Source organism: Mustelus asterias, chromosome 11, assembly GCF_964213995.1.
Source record: "Mustelus asterias chromosome 11, sMusAst1.hap1.1, whole genome shotgun sequence".
Taxonomy (NCBI): domain Eukaryota; kingdom Metazoa; phylum Chordata; class Chondrichthyes; order Carcharhiniformes; family Triakidae; genus Mustelus; species Mustelus asterias.
In genome coordinates, this window is record NC_135811.1 from 98,451,949 (window position 1) to 98,471,885 (window position 19,937).

Below are 19,937 nucleotides of genomic sequence, written 5' to 3' on the forward strand. Positions count from 1 at the left end.
ACCACATATTCAGTCCCATCATCCAAGTCATTAATATTGATTGACATGTTAAGCTGGTCTGTAGTTTTCTGCTTTCTGTCTCCCTCCCACCTTGAATAGAGAGGACCGACATTTGCTATTTTCCAATCTGATAAGACCTTTCCAGAATCTAGGGAATTTTGGAAAATTAAAACTAGTGCATCTATTACCTCCGCAGCTACTTTTGCAAGACCCTAGGGGACTTGTCAGCCTTTAGTTCTTGTCGAGCCATAGAATCTCTGCAGTACAGGAGGAGGCCATTCGGCCCATCAAGCCATCACCAACTACTATCCCACACAGGCCTTATCCCCGTAACCCCATGTATTTACTCTGCTAATCCCCCTGACGCTCAGGGTCAATTTAGCACGGCCAATCGACCTGAAGCGCACATCTTTGGACTACGGGAGGAAACCAGAGCACCCGGAGCAACCTTGTGCAGACACAGGAAGAATGTGCAAATTTCACACAGACCCGAGGCTGGAATTGAACCCTGGAGCTGTGATGCAGCAACGCTAGCCACTGTGCCACCCACAAGAATATTCCACTTGCTGCACAATAATTTTCTCAGTGCCCTTTCCCTGTAATTGTTTTAAATTCCACCTTCCCTTTCACCTCTTGATATATACTTATTTCTGGGATATTATTTGTATCCTTGACAGCGCAGACAGATGCAAAATATCTGCTTGATTTATCTGCCACTTCCTTATATTCCATTATTAATTCCCCAGGCTGACTCTGTAGAGGATCAACATTCACTTTACATATTCCTTTCCTTTTTAAATACCAGTAGAAACTCTTTCTGTTTTTATATTTCTAACTAGCTTTCCCTCGTACTCACTCCCTCATTTTTAAGTCATTCTTTGCTGTTTTTTATACTCTGTCCCATCCTCTAACCTGCCACTAATCTTTGCAGAATGGAATGTCTTTTCTTTTTATTTGACATCATTTTTAACTTCCTTAGTTAGCCACGGATGGTTCGTCTTTCCCCTGGAGTCTTTCTTTCTCACTGGAATGTATCTTTGCTCAGCGTTACGAAAGATCTCCTTCAACATCTGCCATTGCATCTCCTCTGACTTATGCCGCAACCCAATTTCCCATGAGGGAGCGTAAATGCATTTTGAGGAATTATAGAACAGAAACATAGAACAGTACAGCACAGAACAGGCCCTTCAGCCCACGATGTTGTGCCGAGCTTTATCTGAAACCAAGATCAAGCTATCCCACTCCCTATCATCCTGGTGCGCTCCATGTGCCTATCCAATAACCGCTTAAATGTTCCTAAAGTGTCTGACTCCACTATCACTGCAGGCAGTCCATTCCACACCCCAACCACTCTCTGTGTAAAGAACCTACCTCTGATATGCTTCCTATATCTCCCACCACGAACCCTATAGTTATGCCCCCTTGTAATAGCTCCATCCACCCGAGGAAATAGTCTTTGAACGTTCACTCTATCTATCCCCTTCATCATTTTATAAACCTCTATTAAGTCTCCCCTCAGCCTCCTCCGCTCCAGAGAGAACAGCCCTAGCTCCCTCTACCTTTCCTCATAAGACCTACCTATAACAGTTTAAAAGACAAAACATTTGCATAGGATCTTAACCTGTACCACAGGACGCCACAAAATGGATTACATCCATGATATGCAACCACTAAAGAATAGTGGTAACTACGCTATTCGCTTGTGATCCGGTCTGATTTGCTCTCCGCCCCCTTGAAAATTCTGAAATTGCAGTCAACGCTTAAAATAAAAGCAGCAAACATTTTTGTTTTTTTAAAGTTGCTTTTGTCCCAAATGTCTACTCAGATTTTTGTCCCCATGGCAAAACTTTCCACATCGATAAATCGAAGGATCATATGCTCTGATCTATAAACTCCTACGTACCGACCTTTTCCCCGCAGGCATCCTCACCTGAGTGGTTGGATAAATGTGAGGTGGCAGGCCCCCAGTTGTGTACGGATAACTGGGGTTTCCGTAGTTCATCATTCCGGGTGTGAAGAAGGGAGGGGGCAGCACCTGAGGTGGAGGCGGTTGTCCGGCTGGCATTTGGACTTGTGGAGCGTAGAGACCAGGGTTGGTCAGGTGGCCAGGCGACTGATGGTGATTAAAACCTGGAACTGATAAATCATTGGCTGTTAGCCAGAGGGATAAGCTGAAGATAATTCACAAAGACACCAAGGGATGATCCACAAACATGGTTACAAGAAAAAAAGCTGTGGGATGGGGTGCTGTAAAAACAGAGGTTTTTAAAAAAACACAAGGTGCAACAAAAATTTATAGATACAAAGAACAAAAAAAGGATTTTTAAAAATTGTTCAATGAAGAAAAAGTTCAACTGATGATGGTGAGACACTCTAAGTAGTTTTTTTTCAATTCGTTAGCAAAATATTCTAGGACTAACAGTAAACCTTATTTCCATTAAGTTTTGAGGATCTAAGCGCCGGTTTTTGATTGCTCCCATGCTACTGTGTGTCAAATTATGAAATTCCGACGAAATAGTCTATCTTTACGGATCGTCAATTAAGATTCTTCCCTCTTTCCCTACCAAGAACATCTGAATGCTAGTCATTCTTTTATTCATGTTTCAAAAGAGTAAAATACCTGGGTGAGGAAGGTGCATATCTGGCTGGACAATCATGCCTTGGGGTGGTAGAGGAGTTGGACTTTCATTGTGGGTATATATTGGTCCTTGAAATTGTACTGTAAACAGAATCCACAGTTAAATTATCCTGACAGGTCACAGCATCGGCAGCAGAGCATTGAGAAACTGCTTAGCTATACTCATTCACAATAAGCTTCTGTACAGTTAATTTTTCCAAAGATATTGCATCAACTTAATATATCAATCCTTCAGAATCTGCTTTTCATGTTCACCACTACTTAAACGATGATTGCGAACAAAATAACTATCTTCAACTTATTCGCAAGTCCAATAAGTAGCTCCCAAGAAAACTCTACAAATGGTTCCGTTTATACCGACTGCCCTTCAGTTCCTCTCCTATTTGATGTACATAGAATATAACACGTGGTGAGCATGAATATATGGTGACTCCAGCCGCCCGCGACTCCAGCCGCCCCCAGCCGCGAGCGACTCCAGCCGCGAGCGACTCCAGCCGCCCCCAGCCGCGAGCGACTCCAGCCGCCCCCAGCCGCGGGCGACTCCAGCCGTGAGTGACTCCAGTCACTCACAGTTGTGAATCATTGCGAAACAGACATGGAATCTTTTTTCAAAAGACAGTTTTTTTTCAATTCGTTAGCAAAATATTCTAGGACTAACAGTAAACCTTATTTCCATTAAGTTTTGAGGATCTAAGCGCCGGTTTTTGATTGCTCCCATGCTGTGTGTCAAATTATGAAATTCAGACGAAATCTTACGAGAACAATCTCAGCAGGTATTTTGTGACCCCCAACATTCTAAGCTAATATTAAACTGAGTTTGCTATTTGAAGACCAGGTCACGCAACAAAATCAGAAACAAATCCCTTTACGTGGATCGTAATAGTGTCCTTCCATGAGGCCGATGTGCATAGGTGCAGGGGCTGGAGCTGGTGCCGGTCCCAGGGCTGGTGCAGGCGCGGGTGCAGGTGGAGCAGGAGGAGGAGGAGGAGGAGGTGGCGCTTCGGGGACTGGCCGCTGCCGTTGAGATGAGTAACGCTTTGCCCGTCTTCCTTGGCTACCCTGTAACACATCCAACCATTTTAATTCAAACACTCCTCACAGGAAAATCAACAATTCCACAGGGATAAAATGCGCTTCCATCCTCCACCAAACAACAAATCATGGTGCCACCCCCTCACTTTTTCCACCTGTAACAGTCTGTTTCACCCTTTCCTCGGTACTGTCATCCTAGAAACACTGTTCACTCATTACAAATATTAGCTTGCTTGTTTAGCTGCTAACAAGACATAAGTTGCTCAAGTGCTTTGAGACATTTCCAAAGCACTAATGTTTCTAACAATCACACATTAACAAGCAGCTCTCAAGCCATAGGACCTAGGTTAATTAAGTCTATATTTTATTAAATTGCCACATGTAGAATGGTTTTCTCAGAAAATGGTGGGAGAAACTCAGCAGGTCTGATAGCAGCTGTGGAGAGAGAATAGAGCTAGCATATTCTCTCTCCACAGCTGCCGTCAGACCAGCTGAGTTTCTCCAGCATTTTCTGTTTTTGTTTCAGATTCCAGCATCCGCAGTGTTTTTGCTTTTACCTAGAATGTTTTGCTTACTCGTTCATGGGAAGTGGGCATCGCTGGCTAGGTCAGCATTTGCTGCCCTTTCCCAATTGCCCTCAAGGTGGTGGTGATCTGCCTTCTCGAACCGCTGCAGTCCCTCCGGGGTAGGTTTTTAAAAATTCTGTCACGGGATCATAGAAATCATCATAGAAACCCTACAGTACAGAGAGGCCATTCGGCCCATCGAGTCTGCACCGACCACAATCCCACCCAGGCCCTACCCCTATATCCCTACATATTTTACCCACTAATCCCCCTAGCCTACGCATCTCAGGACACTAAGGGGCAATTTTAGCATAGCCAATCAACCTAACCCGCACATCTTTGGACTGCGGGAGGAAACCGGAGCACCCGGAGGAAACCCACGCAGACACGAGGAGAATGTGCAAACTCCACACAGACAGTGACCCGAGCCGGGAATCGAACCCAGGTCCCTGGAGCTGTGAAGCAGCAGTGCTAACCACTGTGCTACCGTGCCACCCCATGTGGGATGTGGGCGTTGCGGGCAAGGCCACCATCTCTAACTGCCCTTGAACAGAGTGGCTTGCTTGGCCATTTCAGGGGGCACGTCAGAGTCAACACACTGCGGTGGAGCTGGAGTCACATGCAAGCCAGGTCAGCTAAGGACAGCAGATTTCTTTCCCTAACGGGCACTGGAGAACCAGAGGGGCTTTTATAACAATGGATGATAGTCACAGTCACCTTGATTCCAGATTTAAATTCCACCGGTTACCATGGTGGGATTTGAACCACCTCCCCAGAGCATTTGCCTGGGCCAGCTTCCCTGTCCAGTGGGATTATCACTACACCACCATCTCCCACAGGTACACCTACTGTGTTGTTAGGGAAGGAGCTCTACCATTTTGACTCCTTTAGAATGCTTCTAAAGATTGCATCCGCCATTTACTCACAACAATCGCTGCTCATAAATCTGGAATGTCTGACTCTGTCAGTCTGGAGTTTAAAATAAATACTTGAGCAAATGGCTTCCAGGAAAAATATGTTTGAAAAATAATACAGGTCACATACTAACAGTTACAATGATTTTATACATAGGCATTCAACCATCATGGCACAACTGAATTATTATAGTCTAAAATCTAGACTAATTGAAGGCAAACTCAGTTCAGCTTACCATTTCTTCCACCCGGTTATACTGGGCAGGAGCAGCACCAATGTGTAACGAATTAGGAATTCCTGGAAGAAACACAGCGGTCAATTCCTACCTCCTATACAGTGCTGAATGACTAACTTATCAATTAGTAATATTTTCAGTAGTATAATTTTACTTTAATAAATAGCATTTAAAGAAAGAAGTGTCACCATCAATATTCTAGACAAGAACAAAACTTGGAACTAATAATTCAAGAGCTCACTGGTTCCATTCCTGATTGATTTCTGTTTCCATGTAGCCCTCATCATCACCCAGACAGCAATCAATTGGCATTTCTCTCCCTCTGATCATTTTCAATACATTTTGAATTCTTGTTGCACCGACCCAATTTTGGTAAAATTACACATTTTCTGTTGTTGATAGCACGGTTTTGAATTGCTTCCTGCACTGCATCCCACACTATTTAGTGCAGTTAGCATTTTTCCAACATAAGGGGCAGCAGAGTGGTTAACACTGCTGCCTCACAGCGCCAGAGACCTGGGTTCAATTCCCGACTTGGGTCATTGTCTGTGTGGAGTTTGCACGTTCTCCACGTGTCAGCGTGGGTTTCCTCCGGGTGCTCCGCTTTCCTCCCACAGTCCAGAGATGTGCGGGATAGGCTGACTGGTCATGCTAAATTGCCCCTCAGTGTCACGGGATGCATAGGTTAGAGGGATTAGCAGGGTAAGTATGTGGGGGTGATGCGGATAGGGCCTGGATGGGATTGTTGTCGGTGCAGACTTGATGGGCTGAATGGCCTCCTTCTGCACGGTAGGGTTTCTATGAAGAATAAAAATGAATGGCTGGACACGAGGAAGCTCAGAGGAACGGAGCGATCTAGGGTTGCTTGTCCACAGATCCCTGAAGTTGACAGGACAAGTCAATAGGGTAGTTAAGGCGGCGGCATACAGGACACCTATTCTTTATCAGTTGTGGCACAGATTAGAAGAGCAGGGATGTTATGTTGGAGCTGTACAAAGCTTTTGGTTAGGCCACAGCTGGAGTACGGTGTGCCGTTCCAATCGCCTCACTATGCGATGTGATTGTACTGGAGAGGATGCAGAGGAGATTGATCACGATGTTGCCTGGGATGGAGCATTTGAGCTACGAAGAGAGACTGGATAGGCTCAGGTTGTTTTCTTTAGAACAGATAAGGCTGAGGGGGGATCTGATTGAGGTGGATAAGGTCATGAGAGGTATGGTCAGGGTGGATAGGAAGCAGCTGTTCCCCTTAATTGAAGGGTCAATAACGAGGGGGCATAATTTTAAGATGAGGGGCAAGAAGTTTATAGGAGATTTGAGGAAAAGATTTTTCACACAGAGGGTGGTGGGAGCCTGGAATGCACTGCCTGGGAAGGGAGCAGAGGCAGGAAAACCTCACAACCTTTCAAAAGTATTTGGCACTTGAAATGTCATAACATTCAAGGCCATGGGCCAAGTGTTGGAAAGTGGGATTAATGTAGATTTAGTGTAGTTTTGCCACGATGGGCCGAAGGGCCTCTTTGATACTGTATGACTCGATCATTATATCACGGCTGCTGCTGCAGATTACATTCAATAAAGATGAAAGTTTATAAAGTTTAAGTTTAATTGTTAGTGTCACAAGTAGGCTTACATTAACACTGCAATGAAGTTACTGTGAAAATCCCCAATAAGTCAGATTACCTGTAGGAACTAAGGGAGATTTATACTTATTTATTTAAAATATTGTCTTTAAGTACCTATTCTTAAATACACTAAGAAAACATTCCGCCATGCTAACCAAGGTAGGTGCCAGATTAATACAGGTGGCTTTTATCTTTATACCTTAGCAACAAGACCAGTCTATGATCATGAAATGTTGAGTCATATTGCTCTCATCCTATGCTATATACAGCCTTTACAGCCATTAATGTATACTATTCCTCAACATGGAACAGCAGATTGCTTCTCTGTTGATGAGTATTGGATCGCCAGTTGTTAATGTTAACAGTTATCATCATATTGCTTTGCTGTGTGCAAATTAGCTTCTGTGGCTCCTATATTGTAACAGTGGGAGCACTTTAAAGGCTGTGAAACACCTCAGGCTGCCCTAGGGGTGTGTTTAGGACAGTGCATGATAAGGACTTTGAAGAGGGGGGTTGGAACGAGCAAAAGGTGAAACACTCAGAAGAGGAAAACATGTCAGAGGAGCGAGGCGATAGGACCTGGAGATAAAAGTCAAACCATAACCTGGCCCATCACATCACGATAGGGGACATCCAGAATTTTCCCATTTTCAAGAAAAAAAATCAGCTCTCCTCAACACGAAATAGTTTTTAAAAAACGCTAATCCCTCTCCCAAATGAAGAACACTCACAATTGGAATGTTATGATACAGGCGGAAGCCACTTCAAATAGGTCAAGCGGAAAATCAAGCAGGACTTACCGCGGAGTTCTCGTGGTTGTACATACTGCGGTTGACTACTTGGCGCCCAGTTTTTCCCTGATAAATTAATCTGGGTCATCTCATGCTCTAAGCCAGTCAGAGCGGGGTCTCCGGGTGGAGTCTCCCAGGAGCCTGCCTTTGGTACTGGAGGAGGGGCAGACTGAACAGGGATCGGTTGAGTCGGAGCCACCAAACTTGGCAGGGAAACGTCCTCCACTGCCAGCGGCTTTCCGACCTCAGGGACCTTGTTCCTGGTCCTACGGATGCGAGAATAGGATTTCTTTTCGATCATCTTTTCCTGCACCACAGCCTCAGCAGGGAGGGACTGACTTTGTAAGGGGGCATCCTCTCTTGCCACACCATTGTTCTTCACTGACGGCATGTTGTCTGTCACAATCACACTCTCCCTCAGATGACCCTGCTCAACACTCTTCACATCCGTTTTATTTTCACCGGTAGATAATTCTCCTGAAGAGTGGTAGCTTTTTGAATGGTTTACTTCAGCCGGTTTCATATTATTACGGTCTTCATTATAAGCAGCATTTTTGGAGTAGCTCTTTGCTGGGGATCTCCGTTCAGGGCCTCCCATTCTTCGGTTAAAAGTTCTTGCAGAAGGAACACTACTGCCAAGTTTCCGCATGTAAGGCCTTGGTGGCGGTTCATCCATCCAATCAGGGTCTCGATTTTGAGGACTTCTAAACCTTTTAAAAAAAGAAACAGAATTATATCCATGGTTCAAGGTGACAATAAGCTCATATTTAAGTTATGTATGTTACTATCAATTGCAGCCAACTAGTGAAGGCAGGCCTTGTTCTCCCATCTACACTGGTCACTGATGAACTAACAGAAACCATCAAGTGTTTACTTCGACTATGCAGAAGTCTTGGATATGCACAGCATGCAATGGTTATACTTGCTTCCATTCACACCATCTTTGACATACTGAGGACTGCCTCTATTTGCTTATTCAGTCTCCTTTCTTGGTCAGCAAGCTAAGGTTAGTTACTTGCTGATGAGAACTCTGAGGTCCTGGGGAGGTGGCGGCACAGTGGTATTGTCACCAGGGCAAGATCTGGGGAACCTGGGTTCAAATCCCACCATGGCAGAGGGTGAAATTTGAATTCTATAAAATTTTGGAATTAAAAATCTGATGATGACCATGAAGACATTGTCGATTGTCATAAAAACCCATCTGGTTCACTGATGTCCTCGAGGGAAAGGAAATCTGCTGTCCTTACCCGGTCTGGCCTAGATATGACTCCAGATCCACAGCAATGTGATTGACTCTCAAATGCCCTCTGAATGGAGGGCAGTTAGGATTGAGCAATAAACGCTGTCCCAGCTGGCAATGCCCACATCCCGTAAACTAGAGATTTTTTAAAATCCCCAAATGAAATTCTGGGCACCTCACTGAGGATTTTGCTGTCTTGGAGATATGTTGTCCCAAGTAATTTTTATTCTCAAATTCTTCTAAATCAAAAATTAATCTCTGTCTTCCGCTACCATTTGCCTGTTTCTGCATCCAAGGCAGATGGGGTTTCTCAGTCACCTCAGAAATCAGCGACCCGCCCATCTCCGCATTACCAGCTTTCAGGCATTCAGGATTGCACCACCCAATGTTGCCAGGCTGGAGGAATTGGCCCTTACAGCCCAGGAACAAATGGTGACCAAGTGCAGTACTCCTTTCTGGTGCTACCAAAGCCCAGATAGCTCATCCCATCAGAGACTGGTACCCAGATACTTCCAAAGTCATCCCAGCCATAGCAGTTCCTCTCAGCTGACCAAACTAGAGATCTCCCACTCAGCATTACAGTAGCTTAGTTGCCATCCCCTTAATGCTACAAGCCCCCACAAACTTCACAATGATGTAAAAGCTCCAGCTGTCCCTTCTATAGTTGTGGGCTAGAGGGTTATAACAACATAAGAATTAGGAGCAGGAGTGGGCCACCTGGCCCCTCGAGCCTGCTCCGCCATTCAATAAGATCATGGCTGATCTTTTCATGGACTCAGCTCCACTTACCCACCCGCTCACCATAACCCTTGATTCCTTTATTATTCAAAAATGTATCTATCCTTGCCTTAAAAACATTCAATAAGGTAGCCTCAACTGCTTCACTGGGCAGGGAATTCCACAGATTCACAACCCTGTGTATGAAGAAGTTCCTCCTCAACTCAGTCCTAAATCTGCTTCCCCTTATTTTGAGGCTATGCCCCCTGGTTCTAGTTTCACCCGCCAGTGGAAACAACTTCCCTGCTTCTATCTTATCAATTCCCTTCAGAATCTTATATGTTTCTATAAGATCTCCCCTCATTCTTCTGAATTCTAATGAGTATAGCCCCAGTCTACTCATGGGGCTATAGATGGGGTTACGGGGGAGGCAGTAAGGGAATGGCGGTTGAGGGGAGAAGAAAGTATGTTTATACATAAAAATGAATTGAAATCAGTGTGCTTTGAGAAAAAGAAATGAGGGATTAAAGGTGCACATTGATTCCATCAACGCACTGAAAGCTCACTGATTCCCAAAATGCCACAAACCTTGGCTTTCTTATCCTTCGCGGCCTTATTTCATCTGGATTTCTGTCTGATCGGATGTCATAACCATACAGGGAAATAAGTTCATCTCGGGATTTAGGTGCTTGCTCATCTTCTTGGAACTTATCGTGCACCCATCGCCCTTCATCTTTCCAGAGCTTCCGCTGGCGAACCTTGGGTCTGTAAACAGGAAAAAAAAACCTCACATTGACCACTTCAAAACAAATCAGGGTTTCCACAACAACACCCGTTAATATCGAAGAAGAAACAGACCAGCATGAATACATACAGAGAACAACCCACACAACTTCTGTACATCGTGATGTAAGGTGGACATACAACAGGATTGAATCTTAAATCTTGATTCCACGGCAGGGTTTGCTGGCTCTCAAATAATAGTTAATTAAACTCAATGTGCGGGAAACTTTCACTGGGCTACCACTGCCAAAATTAAATGCAAATGTTTTCAACTACACAATGTATATGGAGACAACCTAAGCTTGGGAATGCCTTAGAATATAAACAAGCACTGACCTACCAGACCTTGCATCACCTTTACTGAGGTATCAATGAGAAATATGGAAAAGCTTAATACTAAATGTCTTTAGTGACAGGAACACCGTTCAAATCTTTGGAATGGCAGTGGGCAGGAGAGAGGGGGAGGGAGAGGAGGGGAGAGAGGGAGGGAGGGAGGGGGAAGGAGAGAACAATAAATTTTTGGACAGCAAGATAGACTGTCACCAGCCTGCCTTGTTCTCCATTTTGTTTCCGCACTTTTCTTACTAAAATTGAGCCACTGTCACAGTAAATAAAATGGGTGCAAATACCTGCACTTTCCGTGTACAACTTGATTTGGTGAAATGCTTCAATTGTGCAATTAAGATGAGTGATAAATCAATTGTCCTGAATAATATCCATTGTTTGACATTGGTTAGGTTCAAAGTAAGAAGCCAAGAAGATGTTTTATTGAACCCACTCTGGCAAATGTTAAATGTAAATATAATTAAATATTAATAGCAATGTGTTTGAACAGTTGATTTCTACTGATTACCGATCAAACACAAAATACAAACAGGTACAAGACCCATAAGTAGGCAATTCAACATATCCAGTCTGCTCCTTATTCAATCAGGTCATAACTGATCTGTTATGATAATCCTCAACTTCACTATCTCACCTTATCCCTCGATTCTCTTACTGATTAAAAATCTGTCTCTCTCAGCTTTGGACATTCTCTGTGACCCAGCCTCTGCAATAAGGAATTCCACAGATTCACTGCCCCCAGAGAAGAAATTCATCCTCATCTTTGTCTTAAATGGGCGACCCCTTACTCTGAGATTAAGCCCTCTAGTGCTAGACTCTTGCACAAGGGGAAACAACCACTCAGCATCTACCCTGTCAAGCCCCATGAGAATCCTATGTCTAAGAATAGATACAAGGAAGCAATTTAAAATTAAAACCAAAACTTGCGTCTCAGTGGTAGCACTGAATTTCATGGTGCTGGTTTCAAGATGTGGAGATGCCAGCGTTGGACTGGGGTAAACACAGTAACAGTTTTAACAACACCAGGTTAAAGTCCTTTAACCTGTTGTTAAAACTGTTGCTGGTTTCAAACCCAGGTTCAAGTTGGTTGCTGAGTTTCCTCACTACAACATGTGCACATACTTCAAAGTAGCTCATTGGTTGCAAGGTGCTTTGAAGACATCTGGTGGTCGTGAAATACTATGTATCTCTCTTTTATTAATATCACAGGGCTTGGATGATTGCTAATGTTGCCATCTAAATATGCCAACCAGATTTCAAAATATTCTTGCATGTCCATTATTCCCGAGAACTGAAATGGCCCTATAAGTCATAAATTACATCTTCTGACTGTAACATTGGTGCATTTCCCCTGTTCCTGACCTCTCTGAAACCATTGACATGGTCAACCATACCATGCTTCTCTGATAACTAGCTCGCGATTTACGTTTCAATGGGATTGCCATTGTTTTTTTTCACTCTTAACTAGCAGAGCATCTTCATCAATGGGTTCTCTTCCTGCCCATTACCCCTTGGATCTATTCTTGGCTCCTCTCTCATTTCTTTCTACCCGCTGGCATCATGCAACGGCTTGGGGTTAGCTTTTCTATGCATTCCCTGACGATATCCAACGCAATCCCTCGGAGGCCTGTGATCTCATTTGACATCTAATGTAGGATGGTCGCCAATTTCCTCCCAAAAACCTGTGAAGAAAATCAACCCCATCATCTATGGCCTCCATCACAAGCTGTTGATCTATGCCACAGATTCCAGTTCCTTCCCCAAGCACCATCAGTTTGAACCAAGCTGTTTGCAACCTCACTGTCCTATTCAATTCCAGTAAGGAGGCTCACAACACCAGGTTAAAATCCAACAGGTTTATTTGGAATCACAAGCTTTCAGACGCTGCTCCTTCATCAGGTGAGTCATTGGTGACTCAATGAAGGAGCAGCGCTCTGAAAGCTTGTGATTCCAAATAAACCTATTGGACTTTAACCTGGCGTTGTGAGACTTCTTACTGTGCCCACCCCAGTCCAACACCAGCATCTCCACATCATGGCTATTCAATTCAATTCTAATGACCCCATAACCCCTTCATCATGAAGATGTTTTACGCGCAGCTTTGAGACATCACCTACCTCCATCCATCTGCTCCCGAGGGTCTCATTCATGCCTTGGTCACCTCCGGACCCAACTCCAGCATTCTAATGCCCTTTTGGCCAGCCTCCCATAGTCCAGGCTCTGTTACACTTCAACTCTTCTAAAACTTTGCTATCCAATTCAGATCCCAAATCAAGTGCTGCACAACTTGTACAACTGTTCATGCTGACCTCCACTAGCTTGTGGTCTACTAACCCCTCAATTTCAAATTCTTATGTTTAATAAATTCCTTCATGAGCTTCCAACCATGCCCCATGCTGCCAGAACATTCGGTTGCTCTGACTCTGGCCTCAAGTATCCATGCCATTACTTTGGCCCACCATGGCTGCAGGTCCCCAGCTAACTAGGCCTCATTGCTCTGGAATTTTCCAATTGACCTTACCCAGTCCCTGCCCCACCACAACCTCTCCCCTCCAAGTCTCTCCTTAAAACCCATCTTTTGACTAAGCTTCTGGACTAAACTGCTAATGTCTGCGTCTTTTGTTTAGTGATTATCAAATTATCCCTGTGTGAAGTACCTTGGGAAGTACTTTGTTAACCTTAAAATGTATAAGTGCATGCGGCCACTGGCTATCCTGCATATCAGAACTTTTATGGGAAAGGGCTTATCCTATGTCTGGTTAGTACGTACATACTGGAAGTCAGATAGCTAAATTATAAACTTGCCATAGTCAAAAAGAGGCATGACGGTCTTACAGTTTTAGTTCCGGGGGTAACGCACTCTCCTCATGAATGGCCCCCCTCACTCGAAGTGATTTGGTTACCTGAACATTACAACAATAATTTAAGACTCCTAATTTTTCCAGTAGTTTAAAGCTAATAAAATCTAATAAACAGGAGTATGACCCATTACAAACCTCACTTCCTCGGGTTCAGTGTGCCCTCGGAGATCATGTTCAAAGAAGAGTCCTTTCCGTGGGATGTAGGCAGGGTTTTTCCGATCCTCGTCATCGTCCAGTTGTCGCCTGCTCTTTTTACCCAGTTTATTTTCAACAGGTTCTGTACTTTCCTGCAGGGGCAAAAAAAAAAGAGGAAAGGTAAAAGGACTTGACACAAAAGCAACAATCTGCAAGGCAGGAACTAAGCAGCTTTCACCTATATTAACTTTCAAAAGGATACGGCCGCAACCAGTTTCTGTAACTTGGCCAAATGATGTCACTCTTGAGTACGGACTGTTATCAGCCCCAAATCTTAAAAATCTCATAGCATTCCTTTCTCCTGAAGCCATTTATTTCCTGCTGCAGATCATAGGCCCACAGGCAGCTTACACAAGTTCGTAGTTTGGTGTTAAGTCTGACAACGTTTCCCCCCCCGCCAGCTACACTAACATAAGCATCATGGTCCAGCCTTAATATTGCCATAGTGTGATGCTCTTTCACACATGCACTTTCACCAGCAGTCAATAGCTAGAGGTGGAAAGCAGGAGCCCTGACAAATTTTCTCTTAACTCAAGGGGCACTGAGCTCAATTTACCACTCAATGTGTGATTAGTTAGCTCAGGACAGAATGGGATTGTAGCATGGGTCTTCCAGGACCAAATGTTTCAGTTGAGCCTTTGGAGAGCACACTTTACACACGGAGGGCATTTCTACGCCTAAACCAACATTCCAGAGTAGCTGCTCAAGTCTGGCAAATTAACATTGAGCTTCCGGCTATACAACTCTTACATTTAGCAGTTACTTCAAGATCGCAATCAAGGAGTAAATGATTTTATTTCTAATTTCTTTTCAATGTTGCTACAAAATTTACATGTCATTTTATTCTTCTTCCTGCCCTTGAAATTCTAACCGTGTAAAGGGATGACAGTCTTCAGCACTTAGAGTAAAAAATTTGCAGCTTTACTCCGAGAATCGAGCACACAATCTAGGCCAACAATTCTGTACAGTGCTGTGTTGTCAGAGGTGAAGCTTTAAAACTGAGGTCCTTCTGCCTGCTCTGGTGGATGTTAAAGATTCTATGTCTCTATTGAGCAAGACGTTCTCCAAGAATCTCAGCCAACATTGCTCCCTCAAGTAAGGCCACCAAACATGGATTAACTGGTGAAATGACGTCTGCGTTTGCCTTCATAACATGGCGTAACAGTGCAAAATAATACCCTGGATGTGAGATGTTTCCAGTAAAGGGCTGAAGTGCTATAAAAATGCAAGCTTTCAATTATAGAATCATAGAATCCGATAGAGCAGAAGTCTGCATTGACCACAATCCCACCTAGGCCCTATCCCCATAACCCCATGCACCTACCCTAGCCAGCCCCCCTGACACTAAGGGACAATTTAGCATTGCCAATCCACCTAACCCGCACATCTTTGGACTATGGGAGGAAATCCACACAGACACGGGGAGAACGTGCAAACTCCAAACAGACAGTGACCCACACCGGGAATCGAACCTGGGTCCCTGACGCTGTGAGGCAGCAGTGCTAGCTTTTGTACCACCGTGCCGTTGTTGATGAATGCCTGTATTCTACCTCCACTCTTCCTGCGTACATTGTTACCACTAATAAATTACTATTCCAATAGTTTTATTCAAGATTCAAACCCACTCCCTGCCCACATCAGGAGTGTCAGTTTTTATTACCTGCCCATCACCACTTTGTCTTTCTCCAGTAATCTCTCCTTTCTCTTCAGGTTTTCCTTCTTTGGACGTTTCATCTTCGTCCACTGCATTGCCTGATTTTATTTCCTCCTTTGGAACTTCCACGTCACTATATTCGCCTTCCTCTTCATCCCCCTGCAGACAAAGATTTGTTAAGCATTGGTAACCAAGGACACGCCTCAACTAATTCAAATCAAACATTTTATCTGACCGTGGCAAATTAATTTTTTTCTTAAGAAACACCCCCCCCCCACCGCCTCCCCCCAACACCTACATAAACATTTAACACCCATCCTAATACAGATCTATCTTCAGTTGAAAGGAATCATAAAGTTTATTTATTAGTCACAAGTAAGGCTTACATTAGCATTACAATGAAGTTACTGTGAAATTCCCCTAGTCGCCACACTCTGGCGCCTGTCCGGGTCAATGCACCTAACCAGCATGTCTGGAGGAAACCCACGCAGACACGGGGCGAATGTGCAAACTCCACACAGACAGTGACCCAAGCTGGGAATCGAACCCGGGTCCCTGGCGCTGTGAGGCAGCAGCGCTAATCACTGTGCCACCGTGCCGTCCTTGCTCTGCATCACCAGCAAACACCCCCCCCCCCACACAACCAAAAAATCGTAACAACTCTCTTTCTAATTGTGTTTTGATATTTTAGGACCATTTCACAAACCAGTAGTTAGCAAAACCTCTTATGCAGAAACACCATTCTTATTCCACATCACTGAAACATTAACTACAACTGTGTATCTGCATTTTAAGCAACTCATAATGAATCATAACCAATGTTTCTAGCTGCTTTGCCTTCCCTGGTACCTTGACGATAGGGCTTTAAATAGTTACTGAGCAAAAAGACTGTCGGCCTCATCACTTGCACTGGCCTGCTCAGCTTGATAGCATTTACAAAAGATTACAACCTGGCTGCTGATGGCAACGTTTATACTGCTGGAGGATTCACTGTGCTTCTGACAGAACAGTGCGGCCTTAAAACACAGATAGACAGACAGGCTACCTGTTCTGGAATTACTTTGTCAAACTGATGTTGGGGAAAAAAATGGATAGCCCTAGCAGGACTGCAGGAAAGCTTGGTCAGCTGTGTTTCTACAGTTAGTCTTTTCCATCTTACATGTGAAAATATTAAAATAGGTAAACCCATTAAATAAAATAATGAATACTGGTAATTGCCAGTTGCACAAGTCAAATTAATGTGGATCCTTATGAAAATACATTAATATATTAATTACATAATTATAAAAATATTCATGCCTAAAGGACACTGTCGTTCCAAGTGCCTCAGTGCAAGGATACTACAGGGTAACTCCCTTCTAAGAACATTTCACTTGCACAATAGTGCACTGGCTTCTATCAGTGCCAGCAGCCTTTGGACAACCCCCTCGCTTCAGTGGTCACTGTTCATGTGTGAACCAAAACAGTGACCGGTCAGCATAAAGTGAGGAGTGCTGCATCTGAGCCTGGCCATCCTATTACAGAAGAAAGATTTCTGACTAACCTCTCTGTCTCCAGAAAATGTGAGCTGTGGTATGACAACATAGCATCCCTAGAGTGCAAAAGGAGGCCATTCAACCCATCAAGTCTGCACCGACTCTCCGACGGAGAATCTTACCCAGGCCCTGTCCCATAACCCCACATTTATGCTGCTAATTCACCAGACCCACACACCTTGGGACACTAAGGTGGAATGTAGCATGGCCAATCAACCTAACCTGCACATCTTTGGACTGTGGGAGGAAACCGGAGCACCCAGAGGAAACCTAAGCAGATATGGGGAGAACGTGCAAACTCCACATAGACAGTTACCCCAAGGCTGGAATTGAACCCAGGTCCCTGGCGCTGTGAGGCAGCAGTGTTAATCACCGTGCCACCGACATGAATCAGCAAGTATCTTACCAAGCAAACAGCAATACAGGAATGTCTATGCTAAGAGCAACAGTCATTTCACAATATTCCAGGATTTGTTTTAATGTTTTGCTTTTTTTTTTAAAATAGAGATTTAGCTCTGATTGGAAGCCAGCAGACAAAGTAGCTAAACATTCACACTGTATGTACAACTGACAAAATCCTCATTTAAGATACAGTACACTGCTTTTATTGTTCTTCTGTTCAATAGTAAGTCAGCATTTTTCCTTCCTCCTCCCCACCAGGCTCTGAACACATGTTCAGTTACATTTGCACAGTTAAAGTTCATGGAGTATGGACGTCCACCAACATTTGAGACGACATAAAACTTATCTGTTTTGAAATTTTCCATCACGTATTAACTCGGGTAATACTATGCTGTTACATATTGCATCTGCCAGCCATCCTATCAAAGGATAATTCCCCTACCACCTCCAAACACCACTCATGCAAAGCCACCATTTCTAACACTAACATCATTGTTTCGAGTGCATATATTCCATTGATTTATATATCACTAAAATTGTAAACTACGCAATACACGGAGATAAAAAAAAACAAAAAATATAGTACAAAAACTACGGATGGAGCTATTTTTGTGTATACACACAGGAAGGAATACTCAAATCCAAGTGGCTGACCATACTTCCGATTGCCAAACGAAATAAGATTCAAAGAGCAGAACAAGATAGATCTTGTGAAAAAGATCAGAGGCAAGTGCAGCTAAGATGCTGCATGGAAGCAAGCCAAAATGAGCTTGAAGAGATGAGACAGGCAAGCTCATCAAAAACGATGCGAAAGAAGCCAAAACAATAGCGAGAGGCCACTTGGGAAACATCAGACAAAAACAGGCTGCCCAGGAATGGGAGAAAGGAAGCAGACTCGAGGAAACCAAACTAAGAGGCAATTTCTCACCCAGGGAGAGAAAGACAGAAAGAAGCTCAGGTGAGAAGCAGGGCTCAGGAACAGAAGCGGCAGCACAGAGCCAGGAGAGAAGAGTGCACATGCAGAGTGCAACCAATTTGTGGAAGACCACAAGGAGCAAACGCACCACAGGACTTACGCTAACTTTTGTCACTCACGGCAACACACAAAAATAACGGAAATCACAAACAACTCTGCAAATTTGGCAACCGGCAGTACTTGCCATTAAAATTAGAATGGTAACATCCACATTACCAGCACAGGTATGACAAGGTACAGCACTGTACCTTCGCCACAGCAACAGTACTCTGCATTGCCATCGACAGCACAAGTATAATATTCACAGTATACCACCTGCCCACTACCAGCACAGGAATGATACAATGCTATCCCTCCTAGTACATGGCTCCAGGCCTTGCAGTTATCAATTGCTGGACTTACAGATTTCTGAGAACCATTCTCTTCAGTACTTTCATAGTCTGAAAGTACAACAGCTGAAATTAAAGAACAAAAATTAGCAAATTTGTAATCAAAGTAAAGTACTGCAACACATTACAACAGAACCAAGTAAATAAACACAGAACTAATCATTGTATTTTTATTTTAAGCCAACAAAATGGTTGTGGGCTGGGGGAAGAGGAAGCAGCAGATAATGCTGATCATTACACAATGTTTTCTGCTGCAAAGTGCTGTGAATGTCAGGTGAGGACAGGATCAGGTTGGTTTCAAAGACCCTCCAATGGTAAAGCTACTTGCTAACATTCACTGCCACTGCCTGTGGGACCACACCCCAGCATCAGTCGATGTGTTTGGACAGGTCAGGCAAAGAAAGACTTGCCTTTCACCTGCATAAAAAAGTAAATAATTTGTAAACTGAGTCTCACTTAATTAGGAGAATTGCTTTCCAAATTAGATAGGGAAGGACAAGAAGGTGGCACTTGAAATGATGCCCTAATGTGCTGTAATGAATTTTGGCAGAAAGCAATAAAGCTCGTGTGCAGCCGTGGTACTTACCATCACCTCCTATGCCATCTTCACTCTCCTGTGAAAGAAACAAACTTTTATTAGTATCCATCCTACGGTAATTTATATTTTTAAATTTATGTTTATGGGTCCTGCGATAAATATTACCTATAGTTGATACTAGGTACCAGCCCTCCACCACTGCCAACCTACACACATATATATAACCCAGTAATAAAGACTAACAAGTAGTTTTACCCCCAACCCACAGGTTCCCCCTCAACTGCTGGAATCCTTAACTAGCACAGAACATTACAAATCAGCAACTCTAGCAAAACATGAGAAAACATCCCACCATAGCATGGAAACGGATGCAGCGAACCTGTACTCTCTGCAAAGTCAACACAGGATCTATCCAAAGGATCTGCCTAGCCCTGCAATTCACAGGTTCAGCAAGTGATTCTACACAAGTTACACGTCTGCCACAGAACAAAACCAACAGA

General features: G+C 43.8%; 1 protein-coding gene across 4 annotated transcripts in view; it reads right to left on the reverse strand.

Annotated features, from left to right (window-relative positions):
* casc3 (casc3 exon junction complex subunit) overlaps window positions 1-19,937 on the reverse strand; it is a 29,932-nt gene that overhangs the window by 5,677 nt on the left and 4,318 nt on the right. For 3 of the 4 annotated variants that reach the window (XM_078224086.1, XM_078224084.1, XM_078224083.1), the window contains exons 2-11: window positions 19,486-19,513; window positions 18,913-18,965; window positions 15,604-15,756; window positions 13,884-14,035; window positions 10,348-10,524; window positions 7,812-8,512; window positions 5,387-5,448; window positions 3,508-3,697; window positions 2,621-2,719; window positions 1,931-2,136 (exon numbers count right to left, since the gene is read on the reverse strand). In XM_078224086.1, the coding sequence (XP_078080212.1) occupies window positions 1,931-2,136; window positions 2,621-2,719; window positions 3,508-3,697; window positions 5,387-5,448; window positions 7,812-8,512; window positions 10,348-10,524; window positions 13,884-14,035; window positions 15,604-15,756; window positions 18,913-18,965; window positions 19,486-19,513 (1,821 nt within the window). The remainder of the gene's footprint in view (window positions 1-1,930; window positions 2,137-2,620; window positions 2,720-3,507; window positions 3,698-5,386; window positions 5,449-7,811; window positions 8,513-10,347; window positions 10,525-13,883; window positions 14,036-15,603; window positions 15,757-18,912; window positions 18,966-19,485; window positions 19,514-19,937) is intronic. The other variant, XM_078224085.1, reaches the window with a different exon arrangement.